This window comes from Tursiops truncatus, chromosome 14 (assembly GCF_011762595.2).
Source record: "Tursiops truncatus isolate mTurTru1 chromosome 14, mTurTru1.mat.Y, whole genome shotgun sequence".
NCBI classification, from domain to species: Eukaryota; Metazoa; Chordata; class Mammalia; order Artiodactyla; family Delphinidae; genus Tursiops; species Tursiops truncatus.
This window is the reverse complement of record NC_047047.1, coordinates 11469268-11493362: the sequence shown is the minus strand read 5'-3', so window position 1 is coordinate 11493362 and position 24095 is coordinate 11469268. Positions and strand designations below refer to the sequence as shown.

The 24095-nt window shown below is 46.8% G+C and overlaps 1 protein-coding gene and 1 pseudogene across 1 annotated transcript in view; both read right to left on the bottom strand.

The window, feature by feature from the left end:
- Nucleotides 1–23874, bottom strand: part of CHCHD5 (coiled-coil-helix-coiled-coil-helix domain containing 5) — a 47846-nt gene extending 23972 nt beyond the window's left edge. The window contains exons 1-5 of the mRNA XM_033838508.2: nucleotides 23687–23874; nucleotides 22415–22555; nucleotides 22161–22326; nucleotides 17877–19657; nucleotides 13830–13928 (exon numbers count right to left, since the gene is read on the bottom strand). Of these exons, the coding sequence (XP_033694399.1) occupies nucleotides 19634–19657; nucleotides 22161–22326; nucleotides 22415–22555; nucleotides 23687–23688 (333 nt within the window). The 5' untranslated portion in view covers nucleotides 23689–23874 and the 3' untranslated portion in view covers nucleotides 13830–13928; nucleotides 17877–19633. The remainder of the gene's footprint in view (nucleotides 1–13829; nucleotides 13929–17876; nucleotides 19658–22160; nucleotides 22327–22414; nucleotides 22556–23686) is intronic.
- On the bottom strand, nucleotides 14655–17880 carry LOC109549289 (axin interactor, dorsalization-associated protein pseudogene; annotated as a pseudogene).
- Nucleotides 23875–24095: the final 221 nt, after the last annotated feature.

Genomic DNA, 24095 nt, shown 5'->3' with positions numbered 1-24095 from the left:
CAGCCTCTGCACGGTGTTCCCTGAGGGGAATTCTTCAGGATGGAGAAAAATAGACACTGCCTTTATATAGTTAAGATGCATATCAAACGAATGATTTCAATAATGCAGACTCTTGCATCTTCCCATACATAGAAAAGCACGAAATTCATTAACTTGTCTGTTTTTTTGTGATTAGCAGTAATTTTTTGATGTTCAACTATATGGGTTTGCTTTTCTTTTTTTTTCTCCAACAAAAACTCCTAAATATCCTGGCTCCTCTCTTACCTCATTGGAACAGTTGCTCAGAGCTATCTGAGAGGCTGTCTCCTGTGCTATAGACCTCAGTATAGCCCCCGAATAAAACATAATTTCAGGTTGTATGTTTTGTTTTTTGTTGTTTTTCAGTCAATATACACTACTCACAGCTCTGATTGCTGGGAAGATTTCTCCTCATTGCTTTTTTTTTTTTTCTTCCCCTCGTCCCCCCTCATTGCTATTTTTATGGCCACCTTGAGTAGAGCTGTAATGTGGTAGCAGTCCATTTCAGCTCACACTAAGAAGGCCCAAGATTTTCTTTCGTTAGTTGATCATACGGATCCCCTGAGGTTATATGCATGAGCTGAGAGAATGGTGTCAGTGCAACAGAGGTGGATGACATAGGGACCTGGACCATTTATCCATTTAACTTACTTGTGTTCTCTGGACCTGTTCATTTCCCTTATATGATGAACTGTTGCTGCAACTTGAAAGGCAGCTCCAGTTGCAAAGTCATCGGATGCCCCATGATCAATTTCAAAGTCCCTTTTAGGGCTCAGTGGCATTACAGGAGCTGCTTCTCAAATGAATGGCAAATAGTTCTTTGTTACAGAAGGTAGAACCTCGTTCCAGATCCCTAGAGGTCTGTGCTGTAGACCTCCTACTAGACATTCCTGAGACTCCGCATGGCATCTTTACCTATCAAGGATATCTGGGCACCACAGGTCCTGCTGAGTTGCAGTGGCCAAGGAGCAGGTAATTTGCCCTACGTCCTGGATCTACTGCAAATCTCCTCTTGCTCTGGACATTATTTGAACTAGGAAATAGATGAATCAGTGCTGTATTGCCAACGTGGTGTATGATGCCTCAAATCCAAAGAGCTCCAAAAAAATACTATTTTTCTTTTTTTATACTATTTGTCCCTTTCATAGTGATAGGGGGCACATAAGGTGCAGCGTCTTGTCCCAAACCAGTGGACCCCTAAAGATTTCACCAATGTGGCAAAGACTTTGAGTTTTGAGGGAGTCTTTTTTTCCCACTAGTTGGCATCTGGGCATCCAGAGTACTTATCATATTTTGTTCAACAAAGTTCAGTTAGTATCATGTTCTGTAGAATATCAAGATGATCCAGGTCTCTGTGGATAATACTGTAGCAGGAAGCAGGAGAGTTAATGTAGCACTGGGGCAAGACAGTCAATGTATTCTGCTGGCCTTCCCACATATAAACAAAATGCCTTTGAGCCTTTTTAATGATGGAGATTGAAAAGAATGCATTTACCAAATCAATAGCTTCATACCAAGTGCCAAAATCTGTATTGATCTGTTCAGGTAAAGATCCAGCTCAGAGAGGCTTCCCTGGTGGTCCAGTGGCTAAGACTCCACGCTCCCAATGCAGGGGGCCTGGGTTCGATCCCTAGTCAGGGAACTAGATCCCACATGCTGCAACTAAGAGTTCACATGACACAACTAAAGACCCCACATGCCACAACTAAGACCCAGCACAGCCAAATAAATAAATAAAAAAAGAAAAGATCCAGCTCAGCAACTACAATTGGGACTATCACTTGGTTAAGTGGATGGAAATCCACAGCCATCCACCATAATCTGTCTGTTTTTTTATATTCATGAGAACCAAATAGGTGTATGATAGGGAGTCCTGCATCTTTTAGTCTGATATAGGTGCTAATCTCTGCAATTCCACCCCTGATAGGATATTATCCTTTATGTACTGTCTTGTCACTACATGCTAGGCTTTCCCTAACATAATTGGTGAGGGAACCAATCAATATGTGAGGTCTGCTACCTGTTAATCCATTACCGTTAGGAGATGTAACTGCAGGATGGATCTGTGGGCCCACTAGACCCACAGTGAGACAAACATGAATCAGGATTTCATTTATTACCTTTCATCTCTCAGCCTCATTCCAGCCGGGGGAACCACAATGGCATTTCCGATCCCCTGGTATTGGTGTCACCTCAGAATCCAGTATTCCACAGCCCTCGAGAAATCTAGGAATCCCCTTTTCCATAGTGGACGGTTTCTCTAGAAAATGGCCACGAGTCCCTTTAAGGAGGAACTAGAGGAATATTGTGCATACTTGCAGTGGCCTTACCAAGTCCTTCCCCACAGGGAACTGGACTGCCCATCTGTCAGTCTGAGAACTGACTCAGATCTAGAAACTGGGTGAGAACTTGTGATTTTCCACTGTAGTGAAAGCCATCGGGCTTCAGCTCCCCAGATCTCCATGTTTTCTGGTTATACAACCAAACAATACTCTATTCAGATGCTGTCATATCTCTTTCCCAAAGACACTGTGGATCATCAGTCATTGCCACAGATCTCTGTGTATCAAGGTACCCTGGTTGCTACCTCAAGCTTGCTGCCCATTCCAGTAATTATGTCCACATTTCTGACAGTTAAGTAACCCCACCTGCCTCTGCTTTTTCAGAATCCTGTTATTCCCAGTAACACAAGGCAGTCCAGTTCAGTGGTACCATGTCTTACCGCCACCCCAGCCTGTGGAGGACCCTACCACTGAATTTCTCATTGCTACCAGAAGCTCCCTCACTACTGTGCTTTGTATTACACCAGGAGTTAAAGGCCATGATGTTTGCAACTTATTCTCAAATTGTTCAGGGAAAAAAAAAGTTAAGAACATACAGAGAGAGAGAGAGAGAGAGAGGGAGAGAGAGAACAAGCAACAAAGCAAATGAGGCAAAATGTTAGCAATAAGTAAATCTGAGTAAAGGATATACGGGTGTTTGTTTTGTTTTGTTTTACTTTTTGGTATGCAGGATCTTAGTTCCCCGACCAGGGCCCGAACCCGTGTCCCCTGCATTAGCAGGCGGATTCTTAACCACTGTGCAACCAGGGAAGCCCAGGAAATTTTTGTAATAGAGCGGCACACAGTAGTTTCCAGACAATTTCTGGTTACATTTCCTTTCTAATTTTTAATGCATCTCTTTTAACTTTTTCCTTAATCAGGCTCCTGAAGAAGCAACTTGGAATTCATCTTTTTAAGCCTTTTTTTTTTTTTTGCTTTTTTATTTCCTGTTTCATTAACATCAGATTTTAATTTTATTTATTCCTCCTTTCTGCTTTTTGTACCTCAAGAGCTCAGACTTGGACCAAGAAAAATGTCTTTTCCATAATACTGTCATCACTATTCTATGCATGGCCTGCTTTATTTATTTTGTTATTTAAAATATAATAGAATAAACCCATGCACAGCCTGTGTCCAACTTCAAAACTAGAAAGAATAAACTATATCTCTATGATCTTGAGCCGTTTAAGTTAAGGTGTTATCAACTGGATTGTACTTTAAATCATTAAGTTGTGTCTCAGATTTTTTTTTTTTTAGAAAAGTCAATCTTTTTTTTTTAAGTTATTTATTTAATTTATTTATTTTTGGCCGCGTTAGGTCTTCGTTGCTGCACGCGGGACTTCTCTAGTTGCAGTGAGCAAAGAGGGCTACTCTTCATTGCCGTGCGTGGGCTTCTCATTGTGGTGGCTTCTGTTGTTGCAGAGCACGGGCTCTAGGCACACGGGCTTCAGTAGTTGTGGCTCGTGGGCTCTAGAGCGCAGGCTCAGTAGTTGTGGCACGTGGACTTAGTTGCTCTGTGGCATGTGGGATCTTCCTGGACCAGGGATCGAACCTGTGTCCCCTGCATTGGCAGGCGGATTCTTAACCACTGTGCCACCAGGGAAGCCCAGAAAAGTCAATCTTTTTGGACTGTAGTTGAAAACAAAAGGATGACAACATGGCCTGAATGACTGTTATCAAGAAGTTCTTCCCCAAAGCTTTTTATACTTTACATGTTCACTGATTTTCCTCCCATTTTTTATTTTGGAAAACTTCAAACCTACAAAATGTTGCAAAAATAATACAGTATATCCCTTACCTTGATGTACCAATTATTAACCTTTTGACACATTTGTTCTCTCTAGATAGATAGATAGATAGATATGTTTATATATAGTGTGTATATATATGTACATATGTGTGAATGATAGGTATAGGTGTATATGTAATACCTATAGTTATAGGTATATACATATATACACTCACATTTCTTTTCTGAACTGTTTGAGAATAAGTTGCATTTATTATGAGACTTCATCCCTAGACATGTATCTCCTAAAGAATTCTTATATATTATATAATTCTCATATATTAAGCAACTTTTTTTTTTTGGCCACACTGCACGGCTTGTGGGATCCTACCCCAACCAGGGATCAAACCCGGGCCCAAGGCAGTGAGAGCTCAGAGTCCTAACCACTGGACTGGCAGGGAATTCCCTATAATTCTTATATACTAACTCAATATCATTATCAAACCCAAGGCACTTAACATTTATTGTCTAATATACAGTCCATATTCAAATATCCCAATTATCCCAATAATGGCTTAGAGATGGATGGCCCAAACAATGTCTCTTTAGCACCAGTCCCTGGACTTTTTCTGTCTTTCATGACACTGATGTTTTTGAAGAGTCCAAGACAGTCATTTTGCAGACTGTCTCTCGGTCCGGATCAGCCTGAGGTTCCCTCTTTCAAGTGGGGCCACAAGTGAGGTGCTTATGGCACTGCTGTGAAAACATACAGAAGTGGAATCTGGCCTCTGAGGAGGGCGGGGACAGAGCAGACTCTCTAAGGGACTCTGGGCTGAGCTCAGGTCTAAATGATGAGAAGGAATTAACTAAGCACACTGGCCATGGCGAGCAACAGCCCTCCAGGCCCAGGTGCAATGACGTGGCCATGAGAAAGGGTGAGGGGGCCAAAGGAAATGACAGACAAGCTTGGGAAGATGTTGCCTTTAGTTCTGGATGGTGAGTGTTCCCTTGGAAAATCTGAGAAAAATCCATGTAGTCGGGGGAAGCCTGTGGCAGAGGCCTGGGCTGAAGGAAACCATCTGTGACGCAATGAACTGTTTGCAATTCTCTATAGGAAATGTCACTGCAGAGAGTAGAGAATAGAAGAGGCCTGGTTCAAGGCTTGAAGAATACCGCCAGGGGTGGGAGTAGGTGGAGGGATGGCCAGAGAGGCAGGAGGAGGCCTGCAAAGTGTGTACAGAAAGACAAGGGAAGACGAGTTTCAGGGAATGGTTAAGGGAGCAAGGTTAAAGGTTAATACTGACACTTGTTAAAATGGTAAAAAAGGCTTTCCTCAGGACTGTTGCAATAGGAGTACTGCAATAGGGCAGAGAGATCTGACTCAACACTGACTCCAACAAGGACAAGGGGGATTTAGAACCAAGGGCAGCACGAAGGGCTCAGTGGATGGAAAATGACTAAGGGGAGACTTCAAGGAATTCTTGCGAAACTGACCTAACAGAATTCTTGCTAAGGCAGGTGAAGGACTTAGATGTCAAAGGTGGGCGTGAGGAACTTGATCAGATGTCAAAGATGAGGGAATTCTTCCTAAACCAACTTAGCAGGATTCTTTGCTGAGACTGGGTTGGGCAGACCAGACACAGGATGGCGGCCAAGGTTGAGACCTAATCAAAAATAGGGCCTGGGGGAAATTGACTCAAGTTTGATCAAGGAGAGAGTCTTTGTCAGAAAGCAACCCGTCAAGAGCGGCCAAGAGGAGGACTGAAAAGTGCTCACTGCACGTGGAGGTCACTGCGGCCTTAGCAAGAGCTGTGAAGAGTTTGAGGATATTCTGCATATAGTTCTATGTATATATGGGCTGGAAACACTTAATTTTAAATATAACTCATTTTTTATATCCATAAAAGGAAATATTATGTAGCCATAAAAAGAAAGAGAGAATTATTTAGGTACTCATAATGGAATGATCACAAAGTTAAATTTTTAGGTGACAAAAGACCTAGAGATGATCATACTGAGTGAAGTAAGTCAGACAGAGAAAGACAAATATCACATATCACTTATATGTGGAATCGAAAAAAAATGATACAAATGAACTTATTTACAAAACAGAAATAGACTCACAGACATAGAAAACCAATTTATGGTTCCCAAAGGGGATAGTTGGGGGGAGGGATAAACTAAGAGTTTGGGATTAACATACACACTAGTATGTATAAAATGGATAAACAGCAAGGACCTACTGTGTGGCATTGGGAACTATATTCAGTATCTGGTAAGACCTGAAATGGAAAAGAATCTGAAATACTCTTATATAACGGAATCAGTTTGCTGTACAGCTGAAACTAATACAACATTTTAAGTCTATACTTCAGTAAAAAATTGTTTTGAAAACAATATATGTATAGTAAGTTAGCATTTGCATAAAAAACGAGGATCGAGATACACACACATATGTGTGGGAATGTGTCCACATATGTATGTCTTTGCTGGTGTATACATAAGATGCTCCTAGAAAGATATACAAGAAACTGGTAGCATAGGCTGCCTGTAAGGAGATGAACTTGATGACCCGGAGCAGGGGTGACAGGGAGATTTTTCAGTGGATAGCCTTTTCTATCTTTCGAATTTTTGTACCACGTGCAAATACTATGTATTTTAAAAATTAATGTATAAATATTCTTCCTGAGATCACACTATAATTACAGTACAATTTGCATTTTATTGGACATCTGTTCAGATGACAATATAAGAAGATCTGTCTTTGTTTGTTTATTTGTTTGTGGCCATGCCACGTGGCATGTGGGATGTGAGTTCCCCAACCAGGGATCGAACCCATGTCCCCTGCAATGGAAGTGCAGAGTCTTAACCACTGGACTGCCAATGAAGTCCCTGTCTTTGTTTTTAAATGATCTGCATCCCATTTTTTGTCCAATGTTTCCAATTTTTATTACTGTGAACTGCATTGCTGGATGCGTTCTTGTACACTTACATCTGTACACTCATGATTCTGTAGCATAAATTCCTACAGAGGGAAGAAGATTCTTCCACATTGCCTTCCCGAAAGGCTGTTCCAGGCCACACACCTCTCCCATCCACACCAGTGTGTGCCTGGTACTCTACTCATTCTACAGCCCTGAGTATTGTCCCCGAATTACGCAGGGTACCTATGTGGCACAGACGATGCTGAGCGCTTACTTGCTTTGCCTCCGGAGCACACAAGTATGCTACATCTCTCAGCATCCCTTGCCGTGAGGTGGGGCTGAGTTCTGGTTGGTGGCAGTAGTGATGTACACCAGCACTTCCAGAACTGGCCCCTAAAAAACCTCTCCATAATCCTCAAGCTCTCTCTCTTCCTTCATCTGCTTGACATGTGCAGAAAGTCAAGTGGAAGTCTCTGAGCCCTAGAGCATTACTAGGTTGAGCAGAGAAACAAATTTTTACCATATCTCATTGCTGCCCCCTCCCCTCTCTCCGCACTGAGATTCGATCGCATGCCCTGGACCTAGCAGCAAGTCTTTGCTCAAATGTCATCTTCTCGGAGGGCATTCCCTACCACCTGATTTAGCACAGCCTGCCTACAGATCTGAGCAACTTTGAGGGATCTGCCTGTCTTTCAAATAAGATGATACTTGCATTTCCAATGAAACTTCTTCCCCAGACGATGATGCAACCTTGATAAATAGGCTAGAGCCACTTAGGGCAGAGGTGAGGGAGTGCAATGGTGAACCCCTGGGCCCTGAGGCCTCAGCCTTACCACTCCGGGGCCCCGGACCTCACCACGACAGCTCCAGCCACACTTCCTAGGCTGTGACCTGAACAGAGCATAGTGATCACCTCCTTCGTTCATTCTAAAATATATATTGAGGGAGTTCCTGCTGGTCCAGTGGTTAGGGCTCTGAGCTTCCACTGCAGGGGGCACTGGTTCGATCCCTGGTGGGGGAATTAGGATCCTGCAGGCCACGCAGCATGGCCAAAAATAAAATAAAATAAAATAATAAAATATTCATTGAGCACCTATCAGACACTATCCTCAAGGCTTTGGATATAGCAATGAACAGATGAGACAAAGATTCCTGCCTGTTCGAGTGGGAGAGACAGACCGTAAGCAATAATACTAATAAATAAGGTAGGCAAAGAGGTGATAAAAGGAGAAGAGCAGGTTATCCGAAGTGCAGGGCAAGAGGTACGTATCTGTGCTACGTAGGGTGGTAGGAAGGTGACATTTGAGAAAAGACTTAGAGGTGACAGTCACATGCTTCTCTGGGAGAAGAAGGCTCCCAGCAGAATTAAGCAAAGGCCCTGAGGCAGGGCCACTCCTGGAGTGTTCGAAGAGCAGGAATGAGTCCACGTGGCTGGGAACTTGGAAGGAAATGAGGTCAGAAGGCATGAGGAGGAGGGTGCCCAGACGGCGCAGGGCATCACAGGCTACTCTACGGACTTTGGCTTTTGCTCTGAGATGATATACCTTTGCACAGTTTCAGATGGAGAAGTGACAGATATTCTGACTTACATGTTTAAAAGGATCCCTCTAGCTTTTGTATTGAGAACACACTCAGGGTGGGAGGAAGGAGAAACTTGGAGAGTAGGGACGAGGCTGTGCAGAAACCCAGGTGTGAGGGATGGTGGTTCCCGCTGGATTTGGTAACAGGAGGTGCTGAAAGGTAGAGGGATGGTGGATATATTTTGAAGAAGGAGCCAATGGGATTTCCAAATGCACTGGATATTGGATGTGAAAGAAAAGTGGGGTTAAGGAGGCTCCCAAGGTCTTTGGCCTGAGCAGCGGGCAGAATGGATCTGCCTGAGTTAGGGGAGACAGAGGTGGAACAGTTTTAGGAGGAGAATCAGAAGCTCAGCTCTGAACATGGTAATATTGAGATGTTTCAAGACATCAAAATAGAAACGTTGGGACTTCCCTGGTGGTGCAGGAGTTAAGAATCCGCCTGACAATGCAGGGGACACGGGTTCGAGCCCTGGTACGGGAAGATTCAACATGCCACGGAACAACTAACCTGGTGCGCCCCATCTACTGAGCCTGCACTCTAGAGCCCGTGAGCCACAACTACTGAGCCCATGTGCTGCAACTACTGAAGCCCATGGGCTCCTAGAGCCCGTGCTCCACAAGAGAAGCCACCGCAATGAGAAGCCTGCGAACCTCAATGAAGAGTAGCCCCTGCTCACCGCAACTAGAGAAAGCCCGTGAGCAGCAACAAAGACCCACTGCAGCCAAAAAATAAATAACTAAATAAAATAAAGTAAGCGTAGTAATTAAAAAAAAAACACAAAAAATGTCGAGTAGGCAATTGATATGCAAATCTGGAGTTTGGCAGAGAAGTCTGAGTGGAGATTAAATTTCAGGAGTTAACCACCTGCCTTTTTTTTTTTTGGCCGTGCAGCACCGCTTGCAGAATCTTAGTTCCCTGACCAGGGATCGAACCCGGGCCCCCTGCAGTGGAAGCGCAAAGTCCTAACCACTGGACTGCAGGGAATTCCCTGCCATTGTTGTTGTTTTCCTCCCAATGTATAATTTGACTCAGGGTATTGAATCCTCCATCGCTGCATCACTCTGAATGATGCAACTTAAATGTGTAACAAGTACATTGTAGTTGTATGTTAATACTCTGTCTCTGTGGATCAACTGTTGTACTTTGGACTGGGACAGTGATAGTTTAATATTTAACATTGTGAATATCGTGACTTTGTTTTCTAGGAGTTCAGATAATGAAAATGAGAATAATTATAGTACCAATGCCAGCATGACCCAGATAACACATAAAACACAGACTAAATGTTTATGTTATTTTAATGACAAATGGAAGGACATATATAACTGGATTAGGAAAGTAAGTAACCAAAATATATCATACTGCACACTATGCAGAAAAAAACTGGGGATTGCACATGGTGGAAAAGAGTATATGAAAGCACATGTGGAGACTGAACATCACAAGTTCAGGATGAGACAGGCAAGTACTTCTAAATCTATCAAAAGCCAGTGTGTTGGGACTTCCCTGGTGGCGCAGTGGTTAAGAATCTGCTTGCCAATGCAGGGGACACAGGTTTGAGCCCTGGTCCGGGAAGATCCCACATGCCGCAGAGCAACTAAGCCGGCGCGCCACAACTACTGAGCCTGCGCTCTAGAGCCCGCGAGCCACAACTAATGAGCTTGCGTGCCACAACTACTGAAGCCCGTGCGCCTAGAGCCCGTGCTCTGCAACAAGTGAAACCACTGCAACGAGAAGCCCGCGCACCACAATGAAGAGTAGCCCCCAGCTCACCGCAACTAGAGAAAGCCCACGCACAGCAACAAAGACCCAACGCAGCCAAAAATAAATAAATAAATAATAAAATAAATTTATATATTAAAAAAAAAGCCAGTGTGTTCGTTTGCTTGTTTGTCTCCCCAAAAGACACCAAAGCTCAGCTGAAAACAGCAGCCATTGAATCGACACAAACACGTACGATCAGCGTACTGTTCCCTTGACCGCACTATGAAACCGAGTAGAATTACATTTCCTCATTCAGATATTGCAACTAAAATGTCTTGTGGGCCAACAGAAGGGTAGACTCTAGAGCGTAACAGATGTGTTGGCCCCTTACAGTGCGAAACTGACTCCATCGTATCTCAGCAATGATCATACTTTCTACAGTGACTCAACTGAGGCATGGCAGCCACAACAAATGTTTCCCCTAGCTCTTAGGTACTTTTTCAATGAAAACTGGAGCTTCACATCATTTCTTAATTTCTATGAAGGTTGCCTTGAAGTTGCAGAAGACATAAAACAAAAAAATTGCTGATCTCTTATACAAATACAAACTAGACTTTGCTTATTTATCTGCATATTCAGCAGAGAGTGCAAATGTAAATTTTGGCAAATCCCATTCAGCATATAAGCTCCTTACCAAAGAAAACGGAAAGATCTTACTTGCTAAGTGTCCTGGACACATTTTGCTAAAAAGAGACGTGATTTACTTACCTGTGATATTGAGGCTTTTATAATGTGCATTTTGGTCACTTTTCCTTTTCTCGAAATGTAAAGAAGAATTAAATGAGGATTTTTTGTTTTTTGTTTGTTTTCTTTTACTTTATCACTTTTACTCTATTATGTAAAATTCACTTTGCCTTGAAGTTCTACTCTCAGAAGGCACACATCACACTGATTCCTGGTGTCAGGCCAACGTGATGACATCGAGCTAAAACATTCTCTCAACAAAAGCACTGAACACGGAATCATTAGGATTCTCAGTTTTACCACTAAATGAAAGAAAATAAGACATCCTAAAGACTGCAGGCAGTTCAGAGAATTATTACTGGAAAAGGAAACAGAGAAAGCAAAACTATTTTACTGTATCATCAGACAGGAAGAAACAGGTCGTTGTCATTTTTATTCTGTATAGGTTATATCCATTTAAATTAGTACTATTTTATTTGCCGTCTTCTTTTTTAAAGTCTTGCCTTTACGTGTCTTAAGAACATATGTAAATATGCTTCCCTGGACTTGGTTCCCTGGGGCTCACGCTCTGCTGGGTACAGAATCTTTGGAGTTGTTCTCTTTCTCCATTTTACCGATTTGCATTTCCCCCCTTTTTCTCGCCAGCACCTCACACTGCTGCATCGAGGTCACCGTGTTATCTTCAATGTCTTCTCTGGGGAAGTAAGAGATTTGACTTTGGACATGCTCTGCAGCCAGCACAGTCCCAGCAGCAGTGTCCAGGCCTCTGGCCTTGGAAGACTCAGGAGGGCAGGTCCCCTTATTGCACAAACTTGTCCATGTCCTTGACATTTTTGCTGCTTAATGCTTTTTAGAGTGACACCCTTTCCTTCTGTCCAGTTGAACTGACACACCTTGCATCCCATAATTTCTGGCCCATCAGAGAAGGAGGAAAGGATGTAAATTACTTGAATCTGACCTTGTTTCGTATGTCCCCACCTCACTGGTAAAGATTCATTGGGTTAGAAATACTATTGTGACACTCATAGGCTCCCAGACTCTATAAATTCTAGATCATCAGGGGCTTCAGAAATAGGGTCAACAACTTTCAGAACTTTATTTCCAAACAAGTTAATATTACAAAACGCAGTCAACCAAAAATGAGGAATTCCGCCAGGGCGGTGGTTCTTGGCTGTATATTGAAATAAAATTTAAAATCGGTATTTTAAAAAAAATACCCATGTCTGGGTGGGTCTTACCCCAGGAGATTCTGATTTAATTGGTCTAGGGTGTGGCAGCAGGACTTTTGAAAAGCAGCACACTTTACAGTAAAAGCTAGCTTACTTTCTTTCAAGATTATTAATTTCTTTAGAGATCTGACTTCTATTTGCACACATTCTGCCGGAAAGTTTTTGATGGTATAAATGAGGTGCTTACCCTTTGAAGGTAAGTGCTGACTGAAATATTTCTTACCATTAATATAGTGATAATCTTTATCATCAAAGTCAGTATGTTCAGTGACAAGCACAAAATCCTCAGTCCAGCCATCAAAGGTGAAAATGATGACCCTCGAAGACTCTGCTTTCTGGTTCACGTACCCCGCCTGCTAACCTCCACACACCTTTGACTGGCTTTTTTTTTTTTCTTCCAGTTTTGCTACATTTTAATGGTAGGTTTTTTTTTTTTAAGTACTACTATTTTTTAAAATTAATTAATTAATTAATTTTTGGCTGTGTTGGGTCTTCGTTTCTGTGCGAGGGCTTTCTCTAGTTGAGGCAAGCGGGGGCCATGCTTCATCGCGGTGCGCGGGCCTCTCACTGTCGTGGCCTCTCCCGTTGCGGAGCACAGGCTCCAGACGCGCGTGCTCAGTAGTTGTGGCTCACGGGCCTAGTTGCTCCGCGGCATGTGGGATCCTCCCAGACCAGGGCTCGAACCCGTGTCCCCTGCATTGGCAGGCAGATTCTCAACCACTGCGCCACCAGGGAAACCCAAATGGTAGGTTTTTTAAGGGATTAGTTTTAGGTCTTGTCAGCAACATCAAACAGAAGGTACCGAGTACTCCACAGGGTACAGAGCGCTGCCAAGCACCTCAGAAAATGTACGTGATGTGGCGAACATGTGGTTCTTGCCCCCTGAGGAGCTTACAGTCTGGGGGTCAGCGGCCGGGGGGGGGTGGGGCTGACAACTCACAGTCTAAGAGTTGCGTGAACAACAAAGTAATTTATTAAGGCGAATTCCTCATCCCCTCAAGCTACTGTGGATGGAAGCATTTTGGAATTAAGCTAATCAAGAGAGAGGCAAGACTGAATTTGGCTGAGAATCCTTCAGGCTCATATAGTTTTTTAACATCCATCACAGTAAACAGAACAGACCTAACAGACAACTGAAAGTGGAGACTAGATCTCTTGAAGTGCAAGGGCTAGAACTTGACTGTGGTTACTTACTTTAAAAAGCAAACATACTGAACGGTATGACCAGGCCTATTACACTAGTTTAAAAATAGGCCATGTACTGGCACTGCGTTCCCCTCATGCTAGCATTGGTCATTTAAAATAGTGAATATTAAATATGTGGGCTCCACACCTAACCCACAGAATGCCCACCCCAAATCTTAATGTTCTGTGTATCAAGTATCCACCTCATGTGTACTATGAAAGTTTTATTTATGCCCCATTATCAAGTTGAAACAATGTAAATAGTCAAATTATAAAAAGCTCATGACCAGCATATTTCCATATGTGAATGGAAATATATCTACATAGGAAATAAATGGCAATCCTATCTACCTATATAAAAAAAAACAGAATATCTCCAGATTTGCGTACTCACCACTATAAGAAGAGGTAGGCAGGTTTTAAGGTTTCACAATCAGTTGTCAGAAAAACAGCAGTTATTCCTGCAGTATCTTGTTAGCATCTGACTAACAATCTAAAAATAAAATTATTTTTAGATTACATGATTTAGAAGACATTATAAACCCACCAAGAATTCATAATTATTCCATCATTAACCCCAGAATCACTATCAGAAAGAGTAACGATGTGGTGTAGAAAGAAGCTAATCAACATGACTAAAAATATGCTCTTTCAGAGGCTTCCCTGGTGGCGCAGTGGTTGAGAGTCCGCCTGCCGATGCAGGGGACACGGGTTCGTGCCCCGGTCCGGGAAGATCCCACATGCCGCGGAGCGGCTGGGCCCATGAGCCATGGCCGCTGAGCCTGCGCATCCGGAGCCTGTGCTCCGCAACGGGAGAGGCCACAACAGTGAAAGGCCCGCGTACCGCAAAAAAAACAAAACAAACAAACAAAAAAATGATCTTTCAGAAGAACGATCTGGTCATCTGGAAAAATCACAGCTACAACCTGTGAACAACGCCCATATGGGATGCTGATTTGGCCAAGACACACTATTTCTAAGCAGGAGAACCATGAGATCAGGGTGAATCAAGGCCGTCTCCGAGGAGCAGCCTATAAATTTCCAGACTGACCTTGGGCAGCATAATTGGTCCAATTCCTCTCAAAGACAGTTTCATACTATCCTACCCACATCAACCCAAAGTTTGACATTAACTCGAAAAACCGAAGAGCATATTGGAGCGGAAGTGGACAGGTGTGTAAACTCCAGCACACTCTTATTGCTGTATTAAGTGTGCAGGTGAGCACATTCCACCCACAACAGTGTCGTTCCAGGAAGCAGGGAAGGAGTAGTGGCCCATTAGAAAAGAGGCTATTCATTGCACAATTAATAGAAAAGTGAAAACGTTTCAAGATCTACAATAAGCCTGTATCCAAAGGAGTCTTTTCCATCAGTGACGTGCTGGACTTTGAATTCTGGGCTACAGCTGGGTAATGGACTCGCTCTGTCCTGCTGGCCTGGGTATGGCTTGCTTCCTGCCTGTTGAAGGGTGAATAGGCTACACAGAGCTAGGATGGTTTCTACTGAGTGGTAAGATTCACAGAAGTTCCAGGGTATTCATGTCACGATCATTCCTTGGGCAAAGTTTGATGCAGATGAAGATAAAGTGGTTTCTTGGTCAGCAATTGCAATTTCTTTCTTTTAAAGTCAGTGGGTTTCTTGTATAGTTCTATTACAATTGGCCCAGGTTTAATTTCATACTTCTCCATGAAAGCAAAACATTTGGTGCTGGTAAACCTTTTTTTGGGGCTTATAGTGTTTGAATTCAAAGAAAATAGCTGCACCTTTGGTTAATTTTTCAACATGCTTCTGGAGCTCCATGTCCACATTAAATGAACATACATATCTTCTTCTCTTGAAGCCACTGGAGTCTCTTGCACAGGAGTTAAATCCACGCCATTCAGATCTTTTACGCTAACCGTGACATGGGGATCAATGCGTTGCCCAGCATCTTTCAGGCCAATTTTCTCAATTCTGATGATGAGTAACGTCACTCCTGGTTCTGATGGCGACCTTGGTAATAAAGTACGGGGAACTCTTAGCAGGAAAGGCATCAGGAGACCCTGCTCTAGCACCACCCTCTTCTTCAAATTCCAAATTCTCTTCTTCACCAGGTGCTAAAACTCTTCTTAAGGGGACAGGCTGAACAGCAAATGGGAATTCTTTATTATATGTAAGAACATTCTTTAGGATTGGTTCTAGCTTCTTCAGATCCTCCAGTTTAAATTCTTCTTGGGACCATGTGGGCTGTAAAGCTGCACTTCGTAATTCCAAGCATGTCGCCATTTGCCTATGGTTTTCTTTTGTTCTTCGGTGAATTCAGAATTGCTGTGCTGAGCTTGGGCCTCTTTTTGTAGGTGTCTTGCTAATATCTGATGCTCCTCTATCGCCTCCACCAGCTGGCCCCAAGAGTCGAAGTCGGAGCCTCTCCCAAAGCTGGCACGCCAGCGCTGCGGCAGACTTCGGGTCACCTCCGACATGGCCGGTCCCCACCGCGTCCCCTCCCGCCCCTACCCCAGCGAGGCTAGGCTCTAGGGCGCCATCTTCCCCGGGCCTGGCCCTGACATTAACAGGGCCAGGAGGAGCCGCCAGGCCACCGCCACCACCCACCAAGGAGCCGCCCAAGCCCATCTGCCGCCCGAGCCAAACTCTGCGGTTCTGAAGCCTTGACTGGAACTCTGCCTCCTCAGAACCCTGAGCGTTATCCGCTCACTCAGACCCTTCAGCGTGCACACGCGTCCCCCCAACACTGCCGTCCGTCCCTCCCCACACACTTCCTTGGGCTTCCCCCCGCCTTCACGCCCACCACTTCTCACTGGCCTCCTGGGTTGAATGCAGCCATTCTTTGCGAACGGAGTCAAGCATTTTGAAGGCATTCTTGTCATTTCAATACCTCCACCAACGGTGGCTATGGTGGGATGTGGTGATGGCATCAGTAGTGACAGGCAGCGAAGGTGGTCAGGATGACGCTGGCTGCTGCTGAGGCAGCCATGACAGACGGGAGCAATGGCAGCTGTGGCCACAGGTGGCGGCCACAGACGTGAACCCAGTGGGTGAATCAGGCGAGGCGGCTGACCTTTGCTGGAGAGATCCCTCTCCACCAGAGCCCACTCTGCCTGATGTGTGTGGCAAGCGGGAAGGGGCAGCGAATTAAAAGTCCATCCCCTCGGGACTCCCCTGGCGGTCCAGTGGTTAACACTCTGCGCTTCCACTGCAGGGGGCACGGGTTCGACCCCTGGCCAGGGAACCAAACTCCCGCGGGCCAAACTAAAAAAAACAAAAGACCCCACAAAAAACCCATCCCCTTAAGTAGCCCTCAACCAAATGAAGGGTGTACAAGTGCCCTCACCCCGAGAGTGGGAAGCCTATTTCCACTGCTTCCCAGAGTTGCCCAGAGAAGGAAGCTGCTGCCCACAGTGATACCTTGCTTGAAAATGCACCTCTGATGTGCTGCCTTCCCTTCCCTGCCTCACTTCCCACAGCTCTACCAGTGCTTTCTGGGATCATCTCCCAAACCCTTGTCTCAAAGTCTGTTTGTGGGGGAATCCAAGCTACGATGATGCGTCACGAGCCAAGCATTCAAGCACATACGGCACATGAACAACAACTGACCATGTGCCAAGCCAGAAAGTCGAAACAGATTTCCAAAGACTGAAATCACATAAAATATGTTCTCAGCCCAATTGCAATTAGGCAAGATAACTAGAAAAATCCCCATATGTTTAGGAATTTAAAAATACAATTTTAAACGTCTAAATAATCTGAGATCAATGAAAAAAGCAAAATAGCCATGCTTTGGGGAAACAGTGCATATATTAGAAAAGGGAAAAGGCTGAAAATCAGTGAGCTAAACATTCCAAAAGGTAGAAAACAGAAAATTAAATCCAAGGAAAGAAGGTAATAATAAAGAAGAGATTTAAATTAAAATAAATATATGAACTAGAGAGCACCAACAAAGCCAAAAGCAGATTCTGTGAAAAGACTAGTAATACTGATAAACTCCTGTCAAGACTCATCAAGAAAAAAAGGAAGAGGACACAAATAACCAATGTCAGAAATGAAAACGGGGGGAACTCCCTGGCGGTCCAGTGGTTAGGACTCCACACCCTCACTGCCGAGGGCCCAGGTGGGAACCAAGATCCCACAGCCACACGGCTCGGCCAAAAGAAGAAAAGAGAGAAATGAAAACGGCGCCTTTGTCACAGGTTTGACGGACCTTAAGATAACATGAGGATATTAGGAACAAATTGATGGCCATTTAAAAATTCAGATCATGTGAAAAATTCTTAGAAAAATACATTTTACCCAAACAGACGCAAGAATAGAAACTATGAAGTTTTTATGGGTAAATATGGGCAAAAATTCTTTGCAGGCAAACGCCGTCAAGGGGTGGAGTCCCTTCCCCGCCAAGAAAGAGGCAGCGTCTCCAGGGCCTGTAGTCTGGGTTGGCCTCATGACTTACTTCAGCTAGTAGAATGTGGTGAATGCGGTGACTTTGTTTCCATTTTTGCTCTCGTGGACCCCTGAGACCCACCATGTAAGGAAGCTGGTGTAGCCTAGTGGAAGAGAGGCCTGTTAGAGATGTTCTAAAACGTAGTCTCCACCTCCATTTTGTCTGCGCTCTTATCACTTCTTTCAGTCACATGGAGAGAACCCCACCCTAGCTTACTCAAGTAAAGACAGTTTGGCTGAAAACGTACACAGAAATCTGAGGGCTCAATCCACAGCCCAAGGAAACTGGAGCTGGGAACAGAAAGCCACCAGGACCCAAGCAGCCCTTTCAGGGACCACAGGAACTGATCACAACCCTCTCTCCACAACCTGGGTTTTCTTGTTCGGGCCACATGGCATCCAAGGGCCCCTGCAACCCTGACTGCATAGGACTCCCGCCCTGGCTGCGAAGCCAACCAACAAGTTCCTTTGTTTTAGGTGTCAAATCCCCAGGAGAGGCTCCCAGCTCATTTTTCCAAGCCAGAGCACAAGCCTTAGATTTCAAATGGCCAGTCCGGTCAGCGCTGACCAGTCACTTCCAGTTTCTGTAAGTCTGGATTACGCTCCAGGGAAGAGCAACTTATCTGAATGGTGAAGCTGGGTGCAGGCTCTGGGCTCGCTCTCTGCATACTTGCCTGTCTACCCTCTGCACCTTAGGACCTCCCCTGCAGGAAGACGATCAACCAGCTGTGCCCACGGAGCCTGTAATCCTGCAGAGAAACATTAAGAAGCTGCAGCAGCCACTGCTGGTACCTACCCGATCCACTCAGCACCCTCTCCTGTGTGCTGAATGCTGCTCACGTGACTTCCCACTGCTCTCTGCTCAGGGCCCTCTCTTGGTGGCAGGAGGGCACTCGGCCACGCATAGGGTAGTCAATGCCCATGAAAACATCCCTCAATGTCAGATGGGGAGTTGGTGTACATACACCCCAACTTCCTTGCCCCTGGGATGGGGGAACTGAGGTATGTTCTGTGCCACCTCCCAGAAGTCCCAGGTGGGACTGAGCCTCAGCTGCCCACAGCAGTGACCGGTTTTGATGATGCACCTTTTATTGGCTGCCTTCGTCTCTGTCACACCTCTCCACTTCCCTACGAGTATTCCTGGAATCATGCCCCCAGATACTACCTGCACTCAAATCCTCCGGGTTGGACTCTGGAAGGATGCAAACCAAGACAGAGGAGAAGTCCAGTGCAGCAAACTCCAAGCCACATCCGTCAATGCAGCTGTTTTCCATACAAAAGCCAGTGTTTTCACCTGCATTGCCTCATGCCCATGTCTATTGCTCAACTGGTTCTGAACTCAGGAGGGAAGGAGGTGTGTTATTTATTGCCCCCTAAGCCTCAAGGAAACACTCAATGAAGACTTGTAAGTGCTACAGTTGAGGTGAGAAGGAGCCCTTCTCCGTATCCGTGCGGCAGGAGACAGGAAATGGATGTTGGCAGTGCTGAGGGGGAAGAGGGGTCGCCTTAACCCTGGTGAACAGACAGAGCAGCTTGCCCCAGGCCCCAGGCCCCTCCTTGGCGCACTAGGTGAAGCTGGGGAACAGGGCCCGCAGGCGCTGAAGGCAGGAGCCAAAGCCTGTAGAGTCTTTATTTATTGTGAGCCTTGATGTCCAGGGAAGCCAGGCCCATGTCCACAGCCCTCAGGACTCCACCTGGCCATGCTTCAGGGGTGGAGGCATCAAGCGCAGTCGCTCATGTCCAGTTCTCCTACGGTCTGAAGGGTCCTCAGGAGGCAGGAAGTGGCTGTGCCTGCAGAAAAAAGCCGCATCAACATCTGCTAGCACCTCTGTGGGCCTGGCCCTGGGACCACTGCTGGCGAGATCAGGTAGACACGGCAGAGGCTGCCCTTGCCGAGCTCACAGCCTCGAGGGAGAGGGTGCCAGGTGATGACCTCGGGTGCAGCGAGCCATCACTGGGAGCAGGGAAGGCAGCATTCTGCTGGGTTTACACAGCACCTGCTGTGTGCCCAGCACTGTGACAGGTACTAGGGACGCAGCAGTGGATGCAGCAGACACACATCTCTGACTCCAGGGAGGGACAGACACAAATGAACAAAAACATGTCAGCGGGTAAATCCTATGAAGAAAACTGCATCGGGGTGAAGGGCAGAGGTGTGTGGAGCGGGAGGTACAAGCAGCACTTCACGCCGTCAGCCGCGCTAACGTGACATGTCTTTATGCCGTGTTTTACGAGATGAGCCTGTGTGTTTGCCATTTTGGAGACCAGAGAAGAGAGGAGGCCTGAATTTCACTGCCTCCAATCGGAGAGGGAAAGCTGCAGCTGGGGTGCCATTACCGGGAAGGGGAGGGCAGTCAGGGGGACCGGGGAGCGGGGTTAATGACTCTGAGTGCGCTGGAAAGCCACAGGCTTTAAAGGGGACAGATGTGACCCCATTTCCGTTTTTAAAAGCTCCTTTGGCTACCAGCAGGGAGACAGAGAGTAGCAGGGGGGCAGGGTAGGGCTGACCCCAGGAAGACCAGGGAGAGCCTTGGTTGCTCATTCCGGGAGGGACGGAGCAACTGGCCCTAAGATAGGAAGGTGGCGTCTTTGCTCAGATGCTCAAAAACTTGAAAGAAGTATCACCAAAATACAATTAATAAACTAGCGTGAACAGTATGCAATCATTACTGAATATTTTCTGAAAAGAATTAAAAGTCCATCTCACTGGTGTCTGCTCTTGGAACCTGAACCTTTCACTTATCTGTGCCTTATTAAAAAAAAACAAAACCCAATGTCTACAGGGCCTGGTAGAAGGGCATTTCCCCAGTCTTTAGGCAAGAACTCCTCGGAAACAGGCGATGGGAGGGAAGCAGACACAAGGCAGTAAAGTATAAGCCATAGTGGAGGGAGCTCAGGGATCTTGGGAGGATGGAGACGGGCCATGACGGGATTTTCTGGGGGAGGTGACATCGAAGCTGGGATACAAATTAGCCAGATGGAATGGGAAGGGCAGTCCAGGCAGAGGAAAAGTGAGATAAAAGCCTGGCAGCAGGAGAGACCAGCATTCGAGTAGCTGCATGTTCACTGGGGCAGAAAACACAGAGCTTGAGGTGGATGTCGGGTAGAGGCAGGGCCAGAGGCCATGTCCTGCAGGGCCCGAGAGACTGTGCGGGGTGTAGACTTGGCCTGGTCAATGCGAGCCATGAAGCAGTACACAGTCAGAGTTCCTTTGGGATCACTCTGGGACCTTCACAGAGAACGGACTGAATGAGGTAAGACTGACAGCATGGAGGTCCAAGAGAAGGCTTCTCTTCTGGGTGCGAACAGAGAAGATGGGGCCCCAGGAACCGAGAGAGGGGCAAATGGGAGGGGCTTGAGAGGGAGCTGGTGAAAGATGTGACTTTTTTTTTTTTTTTTTTCTGCTGTACGCGGGCCTCTCACTGTTGTGGCCTCTCCCATTGCGGAGCACAGGCTCCGGACATGCAGGCTCAGCGGCCATGGCTCATGGGCCCAGCTACTCCGCGGCATGTGGGATCTTTCCGGACTGGGGCACGAACCCGTGTCCCCTGCATCGGCAGGCAGACTCTCAACCACTGCGCCACCAGGGAAGCCCAAGATGTGACTTTTGCCTTTGGAGCTTGCAGGCCAGTGGGAGAGACAGTAAACATCTAAATCAACATTTCTCAACGTTTTTTAAAAAAAATTATTGCCCCCCAAGGAGTCTTTTTAGACATTTTTTAAAAATTGAACCCATCCATGACACTTTAATACCATAGATATAGTGTATATCTGTTTAGGTACTGTATACATTAAAAACAGGTAAGACTTTTTTGCCCCATCCTTACCCCCATTGCCCATACAGCTGAGAGGCAATGAGGACGAGAAAGGGAGAGTGGGTAAGGGAGGAGGTGGATCAGGTCAGCCTGGGGAAGAACACAGAGAAGCAGCAGGAACCTGGGATTTTGTTCTCAGTGTGGATGAGAAGTCACCAAAGAGCTTTAAGCAAAGGTGTAATGTGACTAGTTTTCAGTTCCTAAATGTTCTCTCTGGCCACCGCATGGAGGCAAGGTAAGAGGGGATTCAGGGAGACCAGGGAGAAGGCTGGGGCAAGTACCTTGGCTGTGGAGGGGGGGAGGAGATGGCTGGACTAAAGCAGGGACTATGGAATGGGTAAGAGGGGAACATGTGCTGATGTTCTGAAAGCGGGATGCATGGTAAAGGTCTGTGTGGGGCTGAGGCTGACTCCAAGGTCTTTACTCTGAGCAGCTACGAAGATGAAGGGGTGGGATGAAGTGCTGAGCTGCTGTCTTACCTCTGCCGTAGAGGAGGCGTGTGTCGGCTGCACCTGCTCAGCACACTGCAGGAAGCGGCGCACGTGTTCTGCACAGTTGCCCACGGCTGCCTCGTTCTTTCTAAGACATTCCTCAAAGGCCTCAAAAGGCTCCGCACAGGCCTGGCGGATCTGCCGGATGACTGGACTGCAGGGGCAGGGCATTTCAGGCCTGGGGAGACTTCCACCCCACTGCCTACCCCCCCTCCACCTGCCCCGTACTTGCCCACACTCACTGGGCGGACGTGCACTGAGCAATGCTCATCTTAAGGTGGTGACAGTCTCGTTGCCATGACTCAGGCTTGGCTGCCACACACTGGCCATACTGCTCCAGCTCCCGGCCACAGTAGCGAGCAGTGATCTCCAGGGCCGCCTGCCTGTGGGACGTGACAGTCTGAGGATAATTCCAGGCAGTAGGCAAGAAAGGGAATTCTGATCTGAGTCTGGGGTGGCACCCCATGGGGTCTTGGGCAAATCTCAGAGTCTGAAGGGTCCTGGGATAGGGCCAGGGAGGTAGAGAGGTAAGGCATGAGCCTTGGGGGCTGTGGAGCAGGCTGGAAGCTTCTGGGGAGATAGTGGAGGATCTGAAAAAAAGGTCTGATTATTCCAAGGCAGGCTGTGGAGGTCCTGGAAGAAGGGTCTGGGAGTCTGGGCATCCCCTAGTTTAGGCTTGGGAATCATGAAGAGAAGGCTTAGGGCCTTAGAAGTAACACCTAGAGTTTTCCGAGAGAACCTGGGAGCCCTAAATGAGTTCAAAGGCCCTAAAAGTGAGGGTTAGAGGTCCAAGGGTTGAGGTCTTGGGTCCTGGGTAAAGGTCTCTTGACCAAAGGGTCTTAGACATGAAACCTGAAAACAGGGGTACTGAAAGGGAGACTTGAGGCCCTGGGGCAGGTTTGGGGGTCCTGGGGTGGGTCTCAGGGTCCTAGGGGCATGATCTGGAAGCCCTGGGTGAGGCTGGGGCTCTAGGGTAAATCTGGAGGGTCCTACAAATAGGCTCTTCAAGTTCTTGGGAACAAGGTCTGGAACTCCAGCGTGAGATCAGTGGTGTCTAAGAACAAGTCTGTGGGCCCTATAGGTGAGATCTGAGATACTCGACAGACCCGGAAGTTCCAAAAGGTAAAGTCAGATGATCCAGGGGGAGGAACCTGGAGCTCTAAAAGGACGGCTCTAAGAGTCCTAGAGGTCCTGGGAGAAGTCTGGAGTCGTAGGGTTGCAGGGTGAGGGACGAGACCCGGTGTTTTGGGGGGCAAGGCTTGGGGTGTTGAGAGACTGGACCTGAAAGTCCTCCGTTATCACCCGAAAAAGGGGCGGAGCCTAAACGCTCAGAGGGCGGGGCCTGAACACGCGCCGAACTGAGGCTCGTGAAGGACAGCGCTGAATCCTAAGGCTCGGGATCTCCAGGGAACAGAGTGGCCAATCCTTCTTCCCGGAGTCCTGGCCTAAGTCCAGATCACTGGGGAAGAGAAAGAATACGGGGGCAGTACGGGGTAGGGGCTCCCGCTACTCACATCCTGAGGCCGATGCCGGAGGAGGATCAATGAGGGAGGATAGCCCCGCCTTTTCCGGTATCAGGTTGTCATGGCGGCGCCCAGCCCAACCCTCCTTGCCTCGTATTTTCCCGGTCGCAGAGCAGACAGGCAGCCCAGTTCCCTTTAGGCCCAACCCGTCATGGCGACGCCCTACTTGTCCTTCCGGCCCCGACCTCTAATGGTGGAGCCTTGCGTAGCCACTTTCCGGCCCCAGCCGGCTCGGTACTTTGTGCCCTTCAATTTCCGGCTGGCCCTGGCGGCACCGGGAATTCACCGGAAGTCCTGGGAAGAATCGCGGTACCTCCGCTCTAACGCGAGTGCCGCGCCGGTGTGCGCCGCTCCTGTACTTGGCCGCAGCCGCACGCGCCTTTAGTCGCCTTACTGGAGC